Source organism: Tachysurus vachellii, chromosome 3 (genome assembly GCF_030014155.1).
Source record: "Tachysurus vachellii isolate PV-2020 chromosome 3, HZAU_Pvac_v1, whole genome shotgun sequence".
In the NCBI taxonomy this organism is placed as follows: domain Eukaryota; kingdom Metazoa; phylum Chordata; class Actinopteri; order Siluriformes; family Bagridae; genus Tachysurus; species Tachysurus vachellii.
In genome coordinates, this window is record NC_083462.1 from 31,245,496 (window position 1) to 31,266,474 (window position 20,979).

Below are 20,979 nucleotides of genomic sequence, written 5' to 3' on the forward strand. Positions count from 1 at the left end.
AAATGTTAGTTCTATGATGTACAGAGCTTTTAATGGACTTGCAGTGAAGGAGACCAAACAATAGTAATGAAATGAGAAATGACCAAAAGTCCTCAGGGTTGCCAGTGTTAATGAGAGAGCTCCAAACTTATGACTGGTGTTGTGTTTCATGATTCATCTATGTGTTTACTTGAATCGTTAACTTATTAACTTGAATAAAAATGTAAATAGTTTCTTACAGCACTCCTTTTTTCAGCAGTCAGACGTTTATTTATAATCAACACGAGAAGATGCATGAATTCAGGAGGAAAATGACCACTGCTAAACAAAACTTGGATTTCTTTAACTTCACATTGGATGTTGGATCCTTTAAGAAACAATAAAATTTTCTCCCAAAAATGCTAAAATTATGAACTAATGAATGGACGCGAACAGATAATTTACACTATACGTTTTCCCAGCAAACATCGTCGGTCGTTAGTTATTGTAAACTTCGGTCATGTTCACTTAATTATGGCTTTGTTAAGCAGTCGTGTCGTGCAGCGGTCATTACAAGGTTTGGCTTTTAGTCTGCTTTTAGAGTTCTCGTGAATTTTAAAAGCAAGCTTAAATTCATACAGTCGACTTCCCCAGATTTCCTCTGGCTCACATCTCTTAAGAATGCGATTTCACAACCAAATGGGAAATGGCTTTTTTTTTTTGGTTGAGAAAGGGACTGCATTCTTAAGGGATTTAACTCAAGACCGTCTCAAAGAGGGGATTCTTTTTCGTCTGGATATGGCTTAATACATTGTGTCCACTATATAATACGTGTATTTACATTGAGATTTTTTTCCAAACAGAAACAGTCTATAATATAATGCATGGGGAAAGGCACATAGGCAAAATAATGAAATGATAATGAAAACTCTTGTGCTTGTGGATGCATTGTAAAGTCAGTTTGTGCCCAGCACAACTTGAAATAATTTGCCCCAACTATGTGGCAACACTGTTAGTCATGATGTCTATAAAAATAGATTATAAACTTTGCCTCTGTTCCAGTGCTAAATAGTGGTTAATCTTTAAATAGCTTTCTAACACATTATTCAGAGGTCAGAATGAAATATATTCCCAATTCTGTACAAAATCTTTTATAAAGAAATAGAACAAAAATTCAAAATACTGTAATTTCACAGACGGTATAAAAGGAAACGGCTGTGATACGCATTCGTAAAGAAGTCTCTGTTAGTGTCGACAGTACTCCGTGGTGACGTTGGGCAGAGGATAACCAAAAAGAGAAAAGTCAAGAATATACTTTGGCAAAAGTTCTCGAAGCAGCTTCTGAGGAATAGTACATAGATAATAATGTAACGTTTCCTTTGTAACAGGTTTATACCACGCCTGACGCTCAGGAAACTGCACATGCTGAGGAGCGCCGACGCGTTCCAACACGTATGCTGCGTCACTCTCGAGCCTCTCATACGAGCCTATAAAGTTATACTGAACAGCGCACGGCTGACACAGGTTATATATGGGCATCCAGTGCTCATTCATGCGCTCCGGTTCCTCGTCCAGCAGGTAGCGCACAAACTCCGCAAACGTCACGTCGTCCCCGGCTATTTTAGTATTCTTTGCGTAGCCTTTCCGGTAACGCCGGACGATCTCTGCACCGTATTTGTGCTGGTAGGCTTTGATCTCCCCGAACTTGTTCCGGTAAGCAGAGAGCAGGCGTGCCATCGGCTCACGCACAAACATGAACTTGAAGTAGTGGCTCAAACGGTGGCGTATCTCGTCAGGCGAGAAGTCAGAGAGGAAGTGCAGGTCGGCATGGTGGTCCATCTTTACCTGGACGTGTACGTCAGCCAGCGCGCCACTCAGCACCTTCAGCACTCGCTTCCAGTTGGAGCAGGCCACCTTGGGCACATAGCAGTAGAGGAAGCCATACTTCTCGTTCACCAGGATGTGCTGCAACAGGGTTTTCCTCTGCAGTGAACTGAGAGACCACACGCTGTGAGCTGTGTTCTGGTGGCCACACATCGCACGGATAGTGCGGTTACGGATATCCTGCAAAATCTGAGGAAGAGGAGGTGGTTATTAAGGGATAAGAAAACATCCAACAACAATCAGCCAACAGCTGGATACAGGATCTATTGTAATATTCAACCCATGTCAATTCAAAGACATCGAACTACTAGATACTTACAAGTAGCTATAATGTATTCGACTTTTCCATTAAATTAAAATTTCACACTTTGGACAGCTTTATGATACTGAGCCATAAAATGTTGATCTTTAATTTACTCAGCAATTTTAACTCTACTTTTCCGCTAACTGTTTTGGTGGTTGATCCAAATAGTCTCAAGGTTTTTTTTTTTTTTGTTTGTTTGTTTTTTCAAGGATTGAGGATCGTTGCTTGTCAGCCACATGCACCCTGGACTTGAAGCATAAAAAGCAAACCTCCGAGCCAAACCAACACCAGGTTTAACTTAAGCTCCACTCATCCTCATGCGCACCCAGTACACAACTATCCAGTAAAGCATTGCTTTTAATGGTTAATCACAGGTGTAAATAAATGCAGTACATTAACCGGACCAGCAAATCCAGTGTACTGCATGCTTTCCAGTAGCATCTAAACACCACAGCAATGAAGAAGCACGTCTCAGAAAATGGTTCGGGAACGACAGAGAAAGCTACAAGCTGTACTGCTCACCGTTTCCACGGCAGCAAGATAGAGAGATAAACAAGCAGCTTTTTAAACCGAGACAGTATTTACACTAAGCATTCCACTGGCATGGTCATGCATGGGCTCTTTTTTTTTTCCAAGACAAAATGATGACTTCAGTCTCTCAATTCCTCTAAAGCTTTCTTTGTGTTCTTGTGTACGCTGCTGCAGAGAGGAAATGGAATTTATTTACATGTAGGATGTTCTTAGAATTCAAGTTGTGTATGTAGCAGCAACCTAAAGACTCCTTCGGTAGTCTGAAGTTACAGAAGCAGAGAAACAAATAAAAAAAAAAAAACGTCTAACACTTTTTCTGGTCCTTTATTAAGCCGCTGTTTTTACGATAGTCGAGCCAGAGATTTTGCCCGACAATGTCTTCTTTGTCCACGTCTAACCATGATTCATTTCTGAACAGTGTCCTCAACTCCTTTCATGCCAAAATGCCCTTCATTTGGTTAAAATAATGTGTGCAGTGTTTAGCTTGAGCCAGTCAACACAGCTAACACAAACAATATGTTATTCCCACATTTGCAGTTTACACAAAGTTACATTACAGGTGTACAATGCAAGGATTGGGGTCATGCAAGAAGATTTCTGATTCGGAAGCATTGACAGAAAGAAGCACATGCAAATCTGTTCTGTTCTGTTCTTCACTACAAGCCTATTTTGACAGGACTCATCACTCTTAAACTCACATGTGTCCTGGAGAATCGCTAATGATCCACCTTCCATAACCAATGCTTGATCTGCTCTTCGGTTGGACTAGCGAGAAGGAACTAGCATTTTGCCCGATATATTTCCCTGTTAGATAATTATAGTTCAGCCTACGTATAATGTGTGACCTGGAATATTTAGGCTGTAATTTACAACCTTATAAACCCATCTTCAGTCTAAAAACGACACTAGCTTCTCATCAGCAGTTTGTCATCGCCATCTTGACCAACTGTCTTTTGTTTTACTGACTTTTTTTTATTAACAGGTTAAAAACTATACAACTAAAACAAAAAACAATTGAACACACATTTTGTTCTCATTCTGAAAAAATGTCATGCGGTTTCTCTTCGTTCGTTCTTTCTTTTTCAGTAACCGCTGTATCCCGGTCAGGGTCGCTTGACTGCAAGCCATAATTAATCACATTTTCCGCACTTGACCGATGATGGCTTTTAATACTGACTCTGTCTGCTTGCCTGAGGTTGAGGTCAAATCTTTAACCTGGTTTCTGAACCTGGATTCAGCTAATTCACCTCACGGAGTCCTCTTTCTGGAGTAATCCCCAAACTCAGTGAGACTGGAGTGTGTGGTGTATTTACTGACCTCCGGATGCTCGTTTAATAGCATATAGAAGACAAAATCAGTGCTACGTGAGGAGAGCGTGCCGATAAATATGTTATATAAGCGTTGGAGTTACAATATTTCTGCTGTGTGTGTTGTGTATATGAAATGGGACAGCCAGACATCATGACGTTTTATGATCTTCACATCTTCATTTTGAACCTGTTTGTATAAAAAAAAAAAAAAAAAAAAAAAAAGGTTTTTACGGGCTATAACTAACACTCAACCCTTTCAGATGAGAGCTTTAAGATCTGTGTGCAGGCGATAGAGAGATCCGAAGGAGCACTAAGTGGACGTGAGGCAGCTGTAGGTTAATGGGAGCAGAACAAAACGTCCCAGGAGGTCAAAAGGTGAGCAAACAGTTCAAAAACTTGCATTTACACTCACTCACTCTCTCTCACTCGTTTTCTACCACTTATCCGAACTACCTCGGGTCACGGGGAGCCTGTGCCTATCTCAGGCGTCATCGGGCATCAAGGCAGGATACACCCTGGACGGAGTGCCAACCCATCACAGGGCACACACACACACACTCTCATTCACTCACACAATCACACACTACGGACAATTTTCCAGAGATGCCAATCAACCTACCATGCATGTCTTTGGACCGGGGGAGGAAACCGGAGTACCCGGAGGAAACCCCCGAGGCACGGGGAGAACATGCAAACTCCACACACACAAGGTGGAGGCGGGAATCGAACCCCCAACCCTGGAGGTGTGAGGCGAACGTACTAAGCCACCGTGCCCCCCCTGCATTTACATATATATATAATTTATTTTCTTATTAATACGTGAGTAAATATGTGGACTCTTCTGCTTTTATGCACTTAATGTTGGAATAAACCTGCTCTTCTTCTGTACTGTACTTTTTTTAGTCTAATTATAATGACTTACAAAGAGAGACGAAATTAATTTCTTGTAGAAAATATATATAAAAATAAATAAATCAGTTTTTCGTGTTAAGATAAATCCTGGTCCTGGTTCTAGAGGTTTATAAGGCATCAGCAGTGAGGCTGATCCCAGGTGATGATTACTTTATTATGAAGTTGTTTTAATCCAAACCTTTATTTAGTGCTATTTAGTCGCTCATGATTAAGCAAAAAAAAAGAAAAGTTGACGTATTCCAGATGTAACCACTTCACTTCTGTGGAGTTATGACTAATGCACAGATGTGTGTTGAGTCGCTTCCTGAAATAAAGTAGAATGAAGTTAAAGTGGTCGAAGGCGCTTCCAGGCTCGAGCTCTGTCTCAGTCAAAGGACAATGTGTTTGTGACGCTAAAACTACAATGAATATCAGTGAAAGAGCGGAAAAAATCGGACAAAAACGCTACGTGTGGATCTCGTGTAGCCCACAGCTGGGTGCTGCACCGTTTCCGGTGGCGCTTGAGAGAGTTACACATACCTGTGATTCCACGTCCACATCTGGATCCCGCGGCGCGAGCCGGTACTCGGGTTTCTTGCCGTTGCCCAGAGGCGCTGGCGTGTGCATGCCGTTAAGCATTCCCTTCTCGATGAGCAGCAGCAGGCCTCCGGACGCCACGATCACGGCGAACGTGAGCACGGTGGGCAGCAGGGCCGATCGGCGGCGGCGGTGCGTGGAGCGCGAGCTTGCTGCGGGACTGAAGCGCGGTACCGAAAAGCCGCTCGCGCCGCGCGCCTCGCGCTCCGGGTTCCGTGCCGGCATAGCGGAGAGATAATCTCTCTCTCTCTCTGTCTCTGTCTCTCTCTGTCTCCTACTCACTCTGTCCCGAGCTCAGTGTCGTTCTCATACAAAACAAGAGCGAACGTGGCAAAGTTAACGCGAGTCCATTCCGCTATCGGACCTCACCGAGTTACTTCAGTTCTCGATGGGAAAAAAAAGTATTTTGGAAAAGGGGGATTGTGGGAAATGTAGTTAATGCATGTAGTCTGTGGTGTGGGTGGAGATTAGCTGGTTTAGGGGTGATTTAGGACTGTCGCTTTTCCTCTACAGTAGAGCTACAATAGTCGGGATTTTTAACGTCGTACTTGTAGAAATAACTTAAAGCCATGACCAGTATTTGTAGCTCAGTGTTTAAGGCGTAGAATTACTGAGCAGAAGGTCATGGGTTCGAATCCCAGCTCCACCAAGCTGCTACCGCTGGGCCCCTGATCAAGGCCCCTTAATTGCCCAGTTGTATAAATTAAAATAAAAACTGTAAGTCACTCTGGATAAAGATGTCTGTCTGCTAAATGCTGTGAATCTGTAAGTCACCACAGATCCCAGAAGAAGAGATTTGTCAAAATAGGCTGCAGTTAATTAATATTTAATTAACTTAATCATAATAATGAATTAATTTATCATTCATCAAACCAACCTACATAACTGTTAGAGACCTAATCTTACTTAATGCACTCTTAATTCTCATGGCCGTGGTTATTCGCTCAATCTTAAAAGTGAAGCCAATATTTATAAAATATATATACAGAATCTCTCTCACACACACACACACACAATAATACAGAACTACATGTGGAGATTTGTTTTATTACTTAACATGTTCAGCTATGGAGATTAACACAGATTTAATGTGGAGTTAAAATGGAAAAAAATGCAAATTCAGTCATTTTAATTCATTGTTGCATCCAATTATATATTATACATTTATAAAAAAGGGTCCAGTCCAGTGTTTCATCTTGTGACTTAATCAGAGACTTGAACTTGACTAAACTGCTTTTAGTGTTTTAGTATATGCACACACACACACACACACACACACACACACACACACACACACACACACACATACACACATACACACATACACACATACACACACATACACACACACACACATACACACACATACACACACACACATACACACACACACACACACACACACACACACACACACACACACACACACACACACACACACACACACACACACACACACACACACACACACACACACACACACACACACACACACACACACACATACACACATACACACACACATACACACACACATACATACACACATACATACACACATACATACACACATACATACACACACACACACACACACACACACACACACACACACATACATACACACACACATACATACACACACACACATACATACATACACACACATACATACACACACACACACACACACACACGCACATACATACACACACACACACACATGCACACACATGCCTCCCTCCCTCCCTCCCTTTTTACACTTCTAATGGGACTGGGCGATACTAGAGAAGTACTCCAGCATGTCCTGTATGGTGAAGTCCATGGTGATGCCTGAGCCGGGATAGCAGCGGTTTATCAGCCCCTCAAAGTGCTTATACTGCCGGATGAACTCATCCTGCATGGAGTGCCACACCACCTAGTCAGAATAAAACACATCAGTGGTTTGGTTTTCTTTCCCGAACTCCATCAATCTACACCTGATCACAGAGCTGCTGCATATTTCTACATTTAGGTTGCAAACAGCAATCTATATATAGTGGAATTATGCCACCCTTCCGGTGTCTGCTGCATGATGTTATCTGACCTCCTCACCATGGCAACACTGTTTATGATGTGTTATTGATTTCGCATTTTGGATATTTTTGGTTTAAACCAAAATGTGCCTTGAATCTGTTGAACCCTCTACAATAAGGTTTCAAAATGTTCGCCTTGAAAATGCACAAAATCAAAAATGACTGAGATATTGGATGTGATTGTGAAATTTTTGTCTTGACTCCCAAATGCTAACAATGAACAAGACTCTGCGTGCTCTGTATTACTCAAATTCTTACTATTCTATTTTATAAGAATATTAATAATTACTTCTATTAATAATAAAAATCACCACCCTCATCATAAAATATACAACAGGATCCTTCAGCTATGGCGGGCCCTAATTAGCTAATGGAGTATAAACGTCAAATGAAATGAAACAGAACTGGATCACTCACTTGTAGAAGACTTTCTTCCTCACACAGGTGCTTGTCCACTTTCTTATAGAGATTGTCCAGGCCCTTCTTCACCTCTTTTCCTGGGTATTCTTTAATCACCTTCCTCAGCTCCTGTTTGTTGAAAGCCAGCTGGTAGCTTACCTCCTCTTCCCTCACACCCTGAGCCACACGTGCCTCCACTCCCTCAAAGAAGTGCTACAGTACGTGTACACACACACACACACACACACACACACACACACACACTGAATACATGTACAGTACTTCTAAGTTCCTTTTCTTGCACTAACTTTTACAGACAAAATAAAAGTCCAGTACAACTGAGACCACGCTAATTATTCCAGCTCTTAAAAGCTTTGATTCAAATGGTCATTTTAGTGGTTTAGAAAGAATTAGTTCTGTAAATCATGGCTTCTTACGTTGAGTTTTTCCAAAGGCTGGCCCAGAGAGTTAATGACATAATACTGAAGATGGTCTGTGTATTTCTGCTTGGCCTCCTTCCTCTCTGTCTCCAGACATGAGATCTTGAGGCGCGACAGAGTGGAGAATATGTGGTGGAAGTTCTCCATCATAACGACATCACGGGGGGTTTTCTGACTCTCATTGGCGACTTTCTCCACTGCACGCGCACACACACACACACGGTGAGTTTCAATATTTGTCTGAATGATGTACAGATATCCAATCAGAGCAATCTTACAGACTACCGTAAATCGCTTCATGGCCAAGGGATTTTTTTTGGTGTCCCACAAATCTATCAAATTTTTCCAATCCTTAATATAGTCATTAAACAACGATGAATACTCTGACTGAGCTACTGTATGAGTCTCACCGTTCATGAAGACAGCTCTGATGAGCTTGACATACGCTTTATCCAGGTCACCTCGTCGCTCTGCGTTACGGAAAATGGTCTCAGCCAATTCTGCAAATTCCTCAAAGACTGTGACGAAGGGCAAGATCCCAACTTTACTCTTCTTAGAGATCTTTACCTCCTCCATCTGCCTGATTTGTCCAGACTAAGAGGAAAAAAATATAGACTTCAATATACACTACATTATCTTCAAAATGTATTATTATTATTATTATTATTATTATTATTATTTAAAACTCATCTTACCAACAGTTATGAGAGAAATCTAACTATTTTCTGGCATTAGTAGAGAGACGTTATTTTAATCTGTATTATATAACTATTCCAGTTTAAATGCATCTACAGCATCGCCTGTGACCTTTGACTCACAATACACTTGTCGAAGTTCCTCTTTACGGTGACCAGCACGTTGCCCAGCGTGGTGCTGAGGAAGGACGCAGGGTCCACGTTCTCGGCCGTCCACACGTGATGGCTCATCTTCACCAGCATGTAGAGCGAGTTGAAGCTGTCGATTTTATCGCCCAGAGCGATCAGACTGTTTAATTCTGTCTCGATGCTGTGAAAGATCTTATTCATCATCTGCCGCACCATGTCCTTACTGAGAGAGACAGAGAGAGACAGAGACAGAGAGAGAGAGAGGATGAAGAATTTTGAAGAATGATGAAGAATGTTTAAAGAAGCCAAAAAGTCAAACAAACACATGAATATTAAGCTGGATGACAGAAAGACAACAACTGGGTAAAGACAAGTATCTAAACATGAGCTTCCAGCATGAATATGGAACATATCAGGTAAACAAGGACTGACGTGAATCTCCTCCATGATGAAGATGAAGTATGTATGATTGAAGTGCTCACTTACTCTGATGATATGGAGTGTCTGTGTTCACTGGCCGGTCTGGACTGCAGCGCTCCATCCAAGTCATCTGTGGTTTCTCCCTAAACATCATTCAGAATAATACTATATGCAGCTTAAACTCACCAAAACCCACACACACACAAACACCCTCTCTCTCTCTGTCACTTCTCTCTCTCACACACACTCACACACACACACTCACCTGAGCTGATCCTGTCTGCTGCTGCAGTTTGAAGAACTTGCTGATGAAATCCTGTTCAGCGAGACACAGAGGCTCCAACTCACTGAGGACCTGCTCGAATATCTACATGCACAAACAGCAGACAATTACAATTCCATCTTAAACACCAACATGTTCAGATCAATACAATAAAGTATTCTAAACAGTCCAAAGCTAATTTGAAGAGGTTCATGGTTCTACTGGGTTTTTTTTCTGACCAATTAGATTTAGGAATGCAACAGCGCTGTGGTACAAAAGATTTGTATCCAAACCTTAACGCAGAAGATGGCAACGTCCACATTTATCCGGATAGACCTAAAAACGTTTACGTTTTAAAATGCTCTCTGTCTACACTTTTAAAGCTTTCTCCAAAAACCTTTTGTCCCCATACTGTACATTGGCCTTATGACTTTATGACTCTGAATTGATGCAGCAACATCAAGGAAAATCTTTCCAAAATGGACAGATGAAGAGATGGAATTGTTTTTAGTTGAATTTGAGAAGTCACAAGATCAAAATTGCCCTCCTCAACATGGAAACAAGACCAAAACATAGAGCGTTTTCAGATTTATCTGGATTTACATTTATGGCCCTTATCCAGAGCGACGTACAACAGTGCTTTTAATTCTCTATTGATGAATACATAAATGACACGATTAACATAACATCTATAATGGAATTTCTGTCCTTACCTTGTCAAACTTGGTCCTGTCGGCCACGTCCAGGTCAGAGGCTGACATATTGCCCATGTCCAGCAAAGACGAGGACTGTGAACGACGGCTGTTGGAACTGCTGACAGCCAACTTGTTGAGACTGGAGGTGGAGCCAGTGAGCTTCCCTGAGCTCCCATGAAGACCTGAGAGAGTCCCAGAGAATACAGACACTCAGAGAGACACAACACGGGGAGAGAGAGAGAGAGACGTACACACTCCCACTGACACAGCACAAGAACTCCAACTAATCACAAACACTGACCTATAACGTCTAATAACATATTTACTCTATTAACTTGTCTACGACTCATGCCAAATTCAGTACATTAGACAGGAATAATGTGGAAAACTAAAACAGACAAATCCGTCGAAAGTGAAATGGCAATACAAAAAGCTAAACGTAACAAACAAAACCTTCGAGGTCCGCCTGACCGTCAAAGACATTTTGTGAAGCTCTGCAAACAAACATCTAGCAAAAGATAAATATGCAACATGAATGACAAGCATGAGCTGTTGAGAGTGACATGAAAAAGGTTTGTGTGTGTGTTGGCTAAATTATGCTGCAGAAACCTATAGCCAAATAATATATCTAATGCATATTGACTGAATAGAAGGTAAAGGGTTTATTTAGCGAGAGAGAGAGAAAAAAAAAAATGGCATGAGGTGCATTGTGGCATTTTGAGAAAATGAAGCGTTGAAAGATGCTGCGTGGTACTTACTTTCTGTCTCCTGTTTGAGAGCGCTCTCTTTCCGAGGAAGCGTGGCTGCAGGCCAGTTAGAAAGGCAGGCATCAGAGACAGAGACACGTTAGGCTCATGACATGCAGTGGGACATTCAGGGGTTAGCGGTTAGACATGAGGTCAGAGATATACACCATGACATGCTCTGCTGTATCTATCCGAGTCGACTTTGCTCGAAAACAAAATTCTACAGCGTTTTGTTTCCCGCGCAACCGAGAAGTCGAGTTTCCTCCATCTGATAAGAGTTGTACTGAGAATTATAATGCTTATTATAAAGCTTTAGAGTCCTGAGTGTCTTTTATCACTATGTAGATATTAGTGCAGCATTTCATATAGTTTTTCAACTAGCATTTCAACTAGCTAACCACAGTAGATAAAAGTAGGCAGTAAATAATGAGTATTTATTCGATGGACTGAGCTATGAGTTATGTTGCATGTTACAGCAATAAAAAGAAAAAAATAATTGTCCTCTAAAGTATGAAAACACTTTAGATTACACTACACTGTTACACTCATGACAGAACTTGGGTTTTAATGTGAGTACTATTTTAATTTGTAATCATTTAACCTGGGGAGAAACTGCATGATGTGCTTGAATCATGCTTTATGAACAAGATTTTCCGGCTCTGTAATGCTGTCAAAATTGTTTTGATTCCACACACCTTAGATGTTCCACACAACACACAGACTGCAAACTAAACTAATTCAGATTCAAAGTCTTTTAGATATGCAGTGTTTGTTTGTTTGTTCCCCATTTTTTCCGAACAAACCAGGGTTTCCATTGGAGGTATGACACATAGCTGCTAAATTTGGTTGATTGAAATATATTTAAATAAATATTGTTGGTAATGTATATATTTTAAAAACAATCCCATTAATCGATTTATCGAAAAATAAAACTCCACTGTATAATTCATTAAGCCAAATTATTCCTCCTTGCAGCCCTAAATTCAAACAATATTCATAATAATTAACCTGAACTTGCACCACTAAACCTTTTACTGAGTGGATGTAGATAGATAAATAACTGGATTACAACATAAGAAGCCAAGCTAAAATAGGTATTTTAAGGCACACCAGACAGTTTAACCTCCCAAGTGTTTACTCTGAGACTCATAAATGAGCCGTTAGCAATTCAGATCGTCTGTCCGGTCTGACGCTAAACGCCTCTGACGTCAACGAACTAAAGTGTGTTTGTTTCATTAAGAGCAACATTAGAGCAAGCAATGACAACTCTATCTTCTAGATCACATACGAGTCAGACAAATGCACAAATACAAGCAAAAGGCCAGTGCAAACACAGGACAAACATTGAGCACAATGTAGAATCTGCATAATGAGGGAAATATACAAATAAGCACTTAAAAACAGACACAATTCTTACCAAACTTTCCCTTCCCTTCTTTGGTGGTTCCTGCCATTTTGATTTTTGCGACCTCGAAGAAGTCTTTGATTTCTCTCTCGTACAGTCGAGTCATGTAGTCCACGTAGGTCTATGTTAAAGAAGAGACGGTAGAGACAGGAGATGCTTCGTTGCCTAGGATGAGGATGATGATGATGTTTGGTGGAGATGCATGTGAGGAAGAAATGCTCACCCTGGACAGGCCTTCGTACTTCTCCCTCTGTGTGTTCTTCAGCCACTCCATCAGTTTTGCGTATCTGAGCAGGTCTCTGTGTAGTGGGCTGTGTTTAGGCAGGGTCAGCTCTGCTGTGTGCTGAGACAGCGCTGAGCTCTGATCATGACCCTACACACATACGGACACATACGATGGTTAAAAAAAAAACATAACTGCGTTGTATAAGCACCTCTAAGAAGAGCCGTATATGCTGTAAAACAGAGCTTCTGAAGACGTCACTGTAAGAAATAATCCGTCAGTGGCAACAGGCAAACCTACAGGGATGATCTAATACAGACAGTTAGTCTGAACTAACATTCCCTTTCAGTCAGCCTTTCATCCCTGTAAGGGAATCAGACCTATTCTCCTGACACTAGCAAACATGCTTAACTTTCTTAAATGGAACGCCGTGCTTTCTGCCTCTTTCACCCCGCACGAACCTCCGTCTCTACTTCACATCCAGCAGCTACAGGGCCGTATTCAGAGTTGAGTGAAGCGGGAGTTAATAACAAAATCACTGGATTAGTATTCTGACCTCAGAATGAATCACTGCTTGGACTTGATGCGTGAGTGGGATGACCTTTTTTACTTGGTCAAATTAGAGCCGTGTACGAGGACTGGGATTCCAACAAAGTGTCTGTCATGCATGTGGGAGCTGGCGGTCAAATTTCAGCTCACAAAGAAAGTAAAGCAATGTTTATTAACATGAAAATGTACAGTGTGCCCGTGCATTATGTGCAGGGGGGGGTGTTAATACTAACACGCTGTATTACACTGTTGATTCAAGATAACCAAAACTGATAACCAAACTATCTCTTGTAAATAGATATTCAGACCCTCGGCTCGGGCGCTTGAATTGAACTCTGATGCGTCCTGTTTGTATTTCTGTCTCTGTGTATATTCTGAACTTAAGTCAGCGAAATCACCGACTCTGAATATGGCCCGCATTTATAGCATGCATCGTTTTCTTTTTAAAATACTCCAAAAAGTATTTCACTCCACATAACCAGGAAGCAAAAAAAGGCGGTTCCCTTTGACCAAAACGATGCAGTGCTTTTTTTTTTTTTCCTCCACACGTCTAGGTGGTGTGTGAGAGAATGTTAAATTCAGACAGAGCCTGCAGGTGGTACTGGTGAGGTCATGGGCTTGTAGACATCCTGAGAAGGATTAGACACCACACACATGCTTCTGTGGAAGCAAGGGCATTCGATGGATGTTAGTGGAGGCAGTGAAGATCACACAAGTTCGGTTAGAGTGGGCAGGACAGACGGGGGAACGTGTACTCACAGGGAGGGACAGACAGGACGACCTATAGAATTGAGGAATGGTCATTTTGAAGTGACTGAAGTGGTTGAACTAAGAGTGAAGCGAGATGGCACAGAGAGACAGAACAGTTCAGAAAAGCAGCAGACTGGTCACAGAAGGAAGAAGATCAATCAGAATAAGAAACACAGTCAAAAGCTGGGGGGTGGGGGGAGGGGGAGAAAAATGAACAGGGATTAATTAAGCAAAAGATTTAACAGACGTGTGCACCATGACCGTTACCTGGTGCACAAACACATTGTTCAGGTGGTTTGTGAGGCGACGGGCAAAATTGTCTCTGAGATCAGCAAACAGGCTCTGCTGCTGCTTCACGGCCCACAGGCTATCATGACCTGAAACACACACACACACACACACACACACACACACATTGCAGGGTTTAAATCCTTCAATGTTACATGTTATATATGCTCATCCACAATTACTCTGCCTATTGCTTTCAGATGTGCACACCGACTGTGCGACAAACTTACATATTCTCAAAATTTTACCCAGAAAATTACAATATTTATTAATTTTTTTTCAACATGCGATACTTCTCTACGTCGTACTGCGGATGCTTCTCACACGCACCTGGTCGGAGTGCTACGTTCATACACTGCAGCAGAGCCTCGGAGGCATTGATGCAGGCCTCGATACCTTTAGGAGAAGACAAGTCTCCCTCCTGTAGAGCTCGGATGTGCCCTTTAGCCAGATCCATATAGTTCTGTAAAGACAAAAAGTCATAAACAATGTCTTCGACTTGCTCAGACTGACTGCTGACTTCTATGTTGCATGATTTAAATATCTTCTATATGTCTGATAATGTTGCACTGTGATTTGACTGCAAAAACAACAATAGTGTCTTTACACCATCATCCATCCATCCATCCATCCATGGTTCCTCACCACTAGAAACTGGATCTCATCAAGCAGCTGTCCGTTGTTGGTTTTGCTGATCTGAATGAGCCGGTTGCTCTGGGAAATCTGATCCATCTGCTCCTTGACGCTCTGCAGCATTTCCTCGTAGCTCAGCAGCTTTCCCTCGATGGCGTCCACCTCGGACAACGCCTCGTCCAGCAGCTGCATCAGGATGTTCACCTGCTTCTCTGATGCCATGATTGACTGGATGTTTGCCTGGACAAGTAGGGAAACATTTAACCACAAAGAATGAACAGGATTTTTCTTTCTTTGTTTTTTTTTTTTTTTTTTAAAAAGGCCTACAGGTACTCACCCCGTCCAGGACCTGCAGCTCTCTGGAAAGTTTATCAGCGAAGGCCTCGGCGTTAGAGATGGCGTACTCGCACACCTCCATCATGTTCTCGATGTCCTGCTCCTCCCGAGTGTTCAGTTCTTGGTAGTCATCCAGAGCGTCTTCATCGCCGCCGGCAACACTCTGACTCTCACCACTAGGGACTGACTCTGAGAAAGATGGACAGATGGAGATGATACAAGATATCTACAAGTAAACTGTAATTTCACATGCAGAACACACACACACACACACACACACACACACACACTTCTTTAGACAGTACACATAATGCATAGGGTGGAATTTTAATTAATATTAGGGCAGAAATGTAGACAGACCGTTATTAAAAATAATATTTTCACACACACAGTCAGTAAAAGCTTTCTTTGTGCAAAATTCAATGTCAGACAAAATAAAAACATTTTGCTAAATGAAGGTGAATTAAAAAAAAAAAAAAACATCATGGGTGTCTCTCCAACTCAATGAGGGGGGAAACACAAACAAATAGATGAATGACAATGGAGAATGGAAAAAAAAAAAAAAAGGAGGAAAAGCAGGTACTGTACCAACCTTCAGGGAGCTCTGCCCAGTGAGAGATTTAGGGAGAAGAGTGCAGAAGAGAGGTTATAAAGCATTATAAAGTCACTTAGTGAAAAAGAAGAGGGAAAGAGAAAGAGAGTGTTCAATCAGGTCAACAAGGTCCAGTTCAGCTGCATCAACAGACAATTTCGGTCAGTCTACAAGCACCTATTAGTTACATACTGAATATTTATTCATGACTGTAAATGCATGCGTACTGGCAGTTACACAATCCAAACACTCATTTAATTCGATGCACATGCTATTACGTCTTTTCAGTGAGGCGCTACCTTCCAGCAGCTGGGGACTGACGTTAACAAACTCCACTTTCTTCCTCAGGTAGCGCTGGTTCAGCTTCCAGATGCAGGAAATGAAGGAGTTCTTCTCTGCCGTGCTGCTGGCCACCCAACGGTAGACCTTCTCAAAGTGCAGGTCAAACTCTGGGTTCTCCTACAAAGGAAGGAGAGACAAGAACAACGAGTTATGACCTCCAAGAATTAGTGTGTATGGTAATACACTACTGTGTAATTACTCAAGAATTATTTACACCAGCTTTACACCCTTCTATCTTCCTCTCAGGGTGGAGAAAAAAAAAAAAAAAGAAAATTGTATTCTTGGTGGGATTTTGATATGAATGCCTGTTGCTGCAATCCTAATCCTTTCCTTTTTTAAAATGAGATGCGTTTTCACTAGGCAAACTTTCATGTGTGAGTTGGCCAATGTTTGGTATTAAAAAGGTACACAAATACACTTTAAATGATGAAACTGTCTGTAAACGTTTGTGAAGCAAAACCATACTAACATTTTCTGCCGGATTTACAAAAAAAAAATCAGAAACACTATCGTTTCATTTTTGTTCTCCTGTGTGTCTGTTGATCATCAGTCAAGTTCAAAGTGTGTTCCTGACACATCACATTTGCATTTGAGTGACGCTCTCGAAACTCAACAACAGGTCAAGCGCACAGACACCTGGGTTTCAACAGAGTAAACACAGTGAAAGACTAAAAGCAGATGGTTATTTTGACTCGTTTCTATGCTATTAAAGAATGTAAATGATATATCATTAATATTAATAAACATAATAAGCAAGTGGGGGGCACGGTGGCTTAGTGGTTAGCACGTTCGCCTCACACCTCCAGTGTTGGGGGTCGAGTCCCGCCTCCGCCTTGTGTGTGTGGAGTTTGCATGTTCTCCCCGTGCCTCGGGGGTTTCCTCCGGGTACTCCGGTTTCCTCCCCCGGTCCAAAGACATGCATGGTAGGTTGATTGGCATCTCTGGAAAATTGGCAGTAGTGTGTGATTGCGTGAGTGAATGAGTGTGTGTGTGCCCTGCGATGGGTTGGCACTCCGTCCAGGGTGTATCCTGCCTTGATGCCCGATGACACCTGAGATAGGCACAGGCTCCCCGTGACCCGAGGTAGTTCGGATAAGCGGTATAAAATGAATGAATGAATGAATGAATGAATGAATAATAAGCAAGCACTTCATCTGCAGGATGAGGCATTTGTTTTTTTAGCCAGAACGACTTTTTTTAAACAACGACATTTATTTTGTCCTAATTGAATCATTCGTTGAACTTTACTTCCTTTACAGGTTTGTTTTGATCACTTTACTTGCTTTTCATATTCCGTAATTGATGCCAATATTATTCAATGAACGGTTTTCAGAAAAATGTTCGTGATGGTGTTCATGATGATGTGGTTTTGATGGACACTCCAGAGCTCGAGTAAGGGCGTTTGCTAAAATGCTGTAAAATGCAATAAAACTCGTATCCATCAGAGGTAACAGTGCAGTAATCCGTATTAATTCTGTGATGCGAAGTCCATCATGTTGTACGAAAAAAGGGACATTATGCTTGATTAACTTGCAATAACTAAAGCAAGTAAAGAGCAAACAAAACTAGGTCCAGGGTTAAAATTATCTATCCCCTCACAATCCACCACCTTCATCTCACCTTAGTGGCATCTTTGGCATCGACCTCTGACAAGTCACGTAGCTCCCAGGCCATCTGTCTCTTATAGAAATCTCCTTTGTCTGACTTCTTCACTTTTACCACTTTAACCTGCACGGGACGCTCCGTCGTCACTTATAACAGAAAAGAACAACAGCTTTAACCAATTACCGGAGAGAAAGGACATGCTACAGATTGAGTGCAGCCGTTGTTTAGACTCATTTATGTGCTCTGTGATTCAGTTACATTCCTGATGTGAATAAAATCTATAAAATAAGATCTACGCAGAAGATTGCACACAGCTTTAAGTGTTTTATTGCATACCCGTGGCACACAAGAAACAGTTCTTCTTCTTCTTCCCTGCCTTGCAAACATTGACAATGCTGAGCAGGCGCTCATCGTTGGGTGTAAAGATATCCCTCTGGAGGGCGTGTTTTATGGCAGTCATTCTGCTTCCTGGAAAATATTATACTTTTAAGTAGATTCAACCCAGAAACATTCAAATGTCAAGTTATTAAGGTAAAAAAAAATTATTAGTTTTTTATTAGTGAAAAATAAAAATGTGTGATATGAAATTTGATTTTGTCAGAATGCCAGAAATAACAATAACATATAACATATAATAAATAAATAAAATTCAACTTTAAAATAAATAAAAATGTTGAAGATTAAATTACGTAAATAATAAAGTACGTGTTTATTATAATTCAAGCACAGACTGTTTAATTTGGACCAAGTGTTTTTATTTATGCTGCATGATGCAACAAGGTCATTTTCTCATCTAAGGCTTTATTATATTTATTTATATCTCACATTTTCCTAAAGTATAATAAAAGTAAAATAACAAGATTACATACACACATTTACACACTATATCACATATACACACACATTCAAGTGTTATATACATACATACATACAAATAATAAGTAATTAGTGCTTCAGGATTAAAAAATGTCCATCAGATGAATGAACAGTCATGAAATTCTGAAAAAATAATAAAAAATAATTTAATATAACGTAAAACTATATTTCTAGTTCATGTCTGTTTGTTTGTTTGTTTGTCAGCAACTGCATACAACGACAGAAAAACTATGTTTGACGGTTTAGGAGGAAGGTTCAGTTTCAAACGTAACAAATACTCATTCGTGACAAAATTGTTAGATGCTGTCATGTTTTTTTTATTCTGTAGTAGGACAGTGAACAACTTACACAGCTCTAGGTTCAATAAACATCGTGTGTTATACGGTGTACAAACGCATACATACCTGTCAAACCTACACAGCTAACATAGCAAACACAGCTAACATAGCAAACACAGCTAACATAGCAAACACAGCTAACATAGCAAACACAGCTAACATAGCAAACACAGCTAACATAGCAAACACAGCTAACATAGCAAACACAGCTAACATAGCAAACACAGCTTACATAGCTAACACAGCTTACATAGCAAACACAGCTTACATAGCTAACACAGCTAACATAGCAAACACAGCTTACATAGCTAACACAGCTTACATAGCAAACACAGCTTACATAGCAAACACAGCTTACATAGCAAACACAGCTAACATAGCAAACACAGCTTACATAGCAAACACAGCTAACATAGCAAACACAGCTAACATAGCAAACACAGCTAACATAGCTAACACAGCTTACATAGCTAACACAGCTTACATAGCTAACACAGCTTACATAGCAAACACAGCTTACATAGCAAACACAGCTAACATAGCAAACACAGCTAACATAGCAAACACAGCTAACATAGCTAACACAGCTTACATAGCTAACACAGCTTACATAGCTAACACAGCTTACATAGCTAACACAGCTTACATAGCAAACACAGCTTACATAGCAAACACAGCTAACATAGCTAACACAGCTAACATAGCAAACACAGCTTACATAGCTAACACAGCTAACATAGCTAACACAGCTAACATAGCTAACACAGCTAACATAGCTAACACAGCTTACATAGCAAACACAGCTAACATAGCAAACACAGCTTACATAGCAAACACAGCTTACATAGCAAACACAGCTAACATAGCAAACAGCTAACATAGCAAACACAGCTAACATAGCTAACACAGCTAACATAGCAAACACAGCTAACATAGCAAACAGCTAACATAGCAAACAGCTAACATAGCAAACAGCTAACATAGCAAACACAGCTAACATAGCTAACACAGCTTACATAGCAAACACAGCTAACATAGCAAACACAGCTAACATAGCAAACACAGCTTACATAGCAAACACAGCTTACATAGCTAACACAGCTTACATAGCTAACACAGCTTACATAGCTAACACAGCTTACATAGCTAACACAGCTAACATAGCAAACACAGCTAACATAGCTAACACAGCTTACATAGCTAACATGTCTAACACAGCTAACATAGCATATATATATAGCTAACATAGCTAACACAGCTTATATAGCTAACATAGCTAACATGTCTAACACAGCTAACATAGCATATATATAGCTAACACAGCTAACATAGCATATATAGCTAACATAGCTAACACAGCTACAGATCCGGGACATTAACTGTCTGCTACACAGTGAATCACTCTTAATGTTTTACTGTATAAGCTTACAGGAGCATTTGGACTTAAGAAATAGCAATAACATCTATTAAACATAACCGGCTAGTCAGCTTAAGACATTTAGAAATACCGGATACAGAAAAGACTCGCTTACCTCAAAACAGACTTGTGACGAGGAAATACAGTTGAACTACAAGCTTTCTGATTTAGTTGCTATTTTTCTATTTACGCATAATTATTTAGAATGAAACCAGTATGTATGTAAGGGACGTATGTATGTAAACACTGTGCACTACAACAGCTCGACTTCCTGATACTGACACACACA

At 40.8% G+C, this 20,979-nt stretch overlaps 3 protein-coding genes across 4 annotated transcripts in view; 1 reads left to right on the forward strand and 2 right to left on the reverse strand.

Moving 5' to 3' along the window:
* cep135 (centrosomal protein 135) overlaps positions 1–2,806 on the forward strand; it is a 25,594-nt gene extending 22,788 nt beyond the window's left edge. The window contains exon 27 of the transcript XR_009648114.1: positions 2,356–2,806. The gene's annotated coding sequence lies outside the window, so the exon portion shown is untranslated. The remainder of the gene's footprint in view (positions 1–2,355) is intronic.
* Positions 90–5,831, reverse strand: chst14 (carbohydrate (N-acetylgalactosamine 4-0) sulfotransferase 14). Its single transcript, XM_060866761.1, has 2 exons — positions 5,419–5,831; positions 90–2,031 (listed from the first exon to the last, which is right to left on the reverse strand). The coding sequence occupies exons 1-2, from the start codon at positions 5,698–5,700 to the stop codon at positions 1,204–1,206; spliced, it is 1,110 nt and encodes a 369-aa protein (XP_060722744.1). The 5' UTR covers positions 5,701–5,831; the 3' UTR covers positions 90–1,203.
* A 675-nt stretch (positions 5,832–6,506) lies between these two features.
* On the reverse strand, positions 6,507–20,979 carry exoc1 (exocyst complex component 1). 2 transcript variants are annotated; one of them, XM_060866766.1, is made up of 19 exons: positions 20,806–20,979; positions 18,396–18,527; positions 18,075–18,205; positions 16,412–16,571; positions 15,522–15,709; positions 15,197–15,424; positions 14,882–15,014; positions 14,531–14,640; positions 12,965–13,114; positions 12,754–12,862; positions 11,349–11,393; positions 10,609–10,772; positions 9,899–10,000; positions 9,700–9,776; positions 9,208–9,436; positions 8,800–8,983; positions 8,387–8,586; positions 7,968–8,162; positions 6,507–7,393 (listed from the first exon to the last, which is right to left on the reverse strand). In XM_060866766.1, exons 2-19 carry the CDS (start codon positions 18,517–18,519, stop codon positions 7,241–7,243), a joined length of 2,682 nt encoding a protein of 893 aa, XP_060722749.1. In that variant the 5' UTR covers positions 18,520–18,527; positions 20,806–20,979; the 3' UTR covers positions 6,507–7,240. The 2 variants fall into 2 exon arrangements, with proteins under 2 accessions (XP_060722749.1, XP_060722751.1); XM_060866768.1 differs by lacking the exon at positions 11,349–11,393.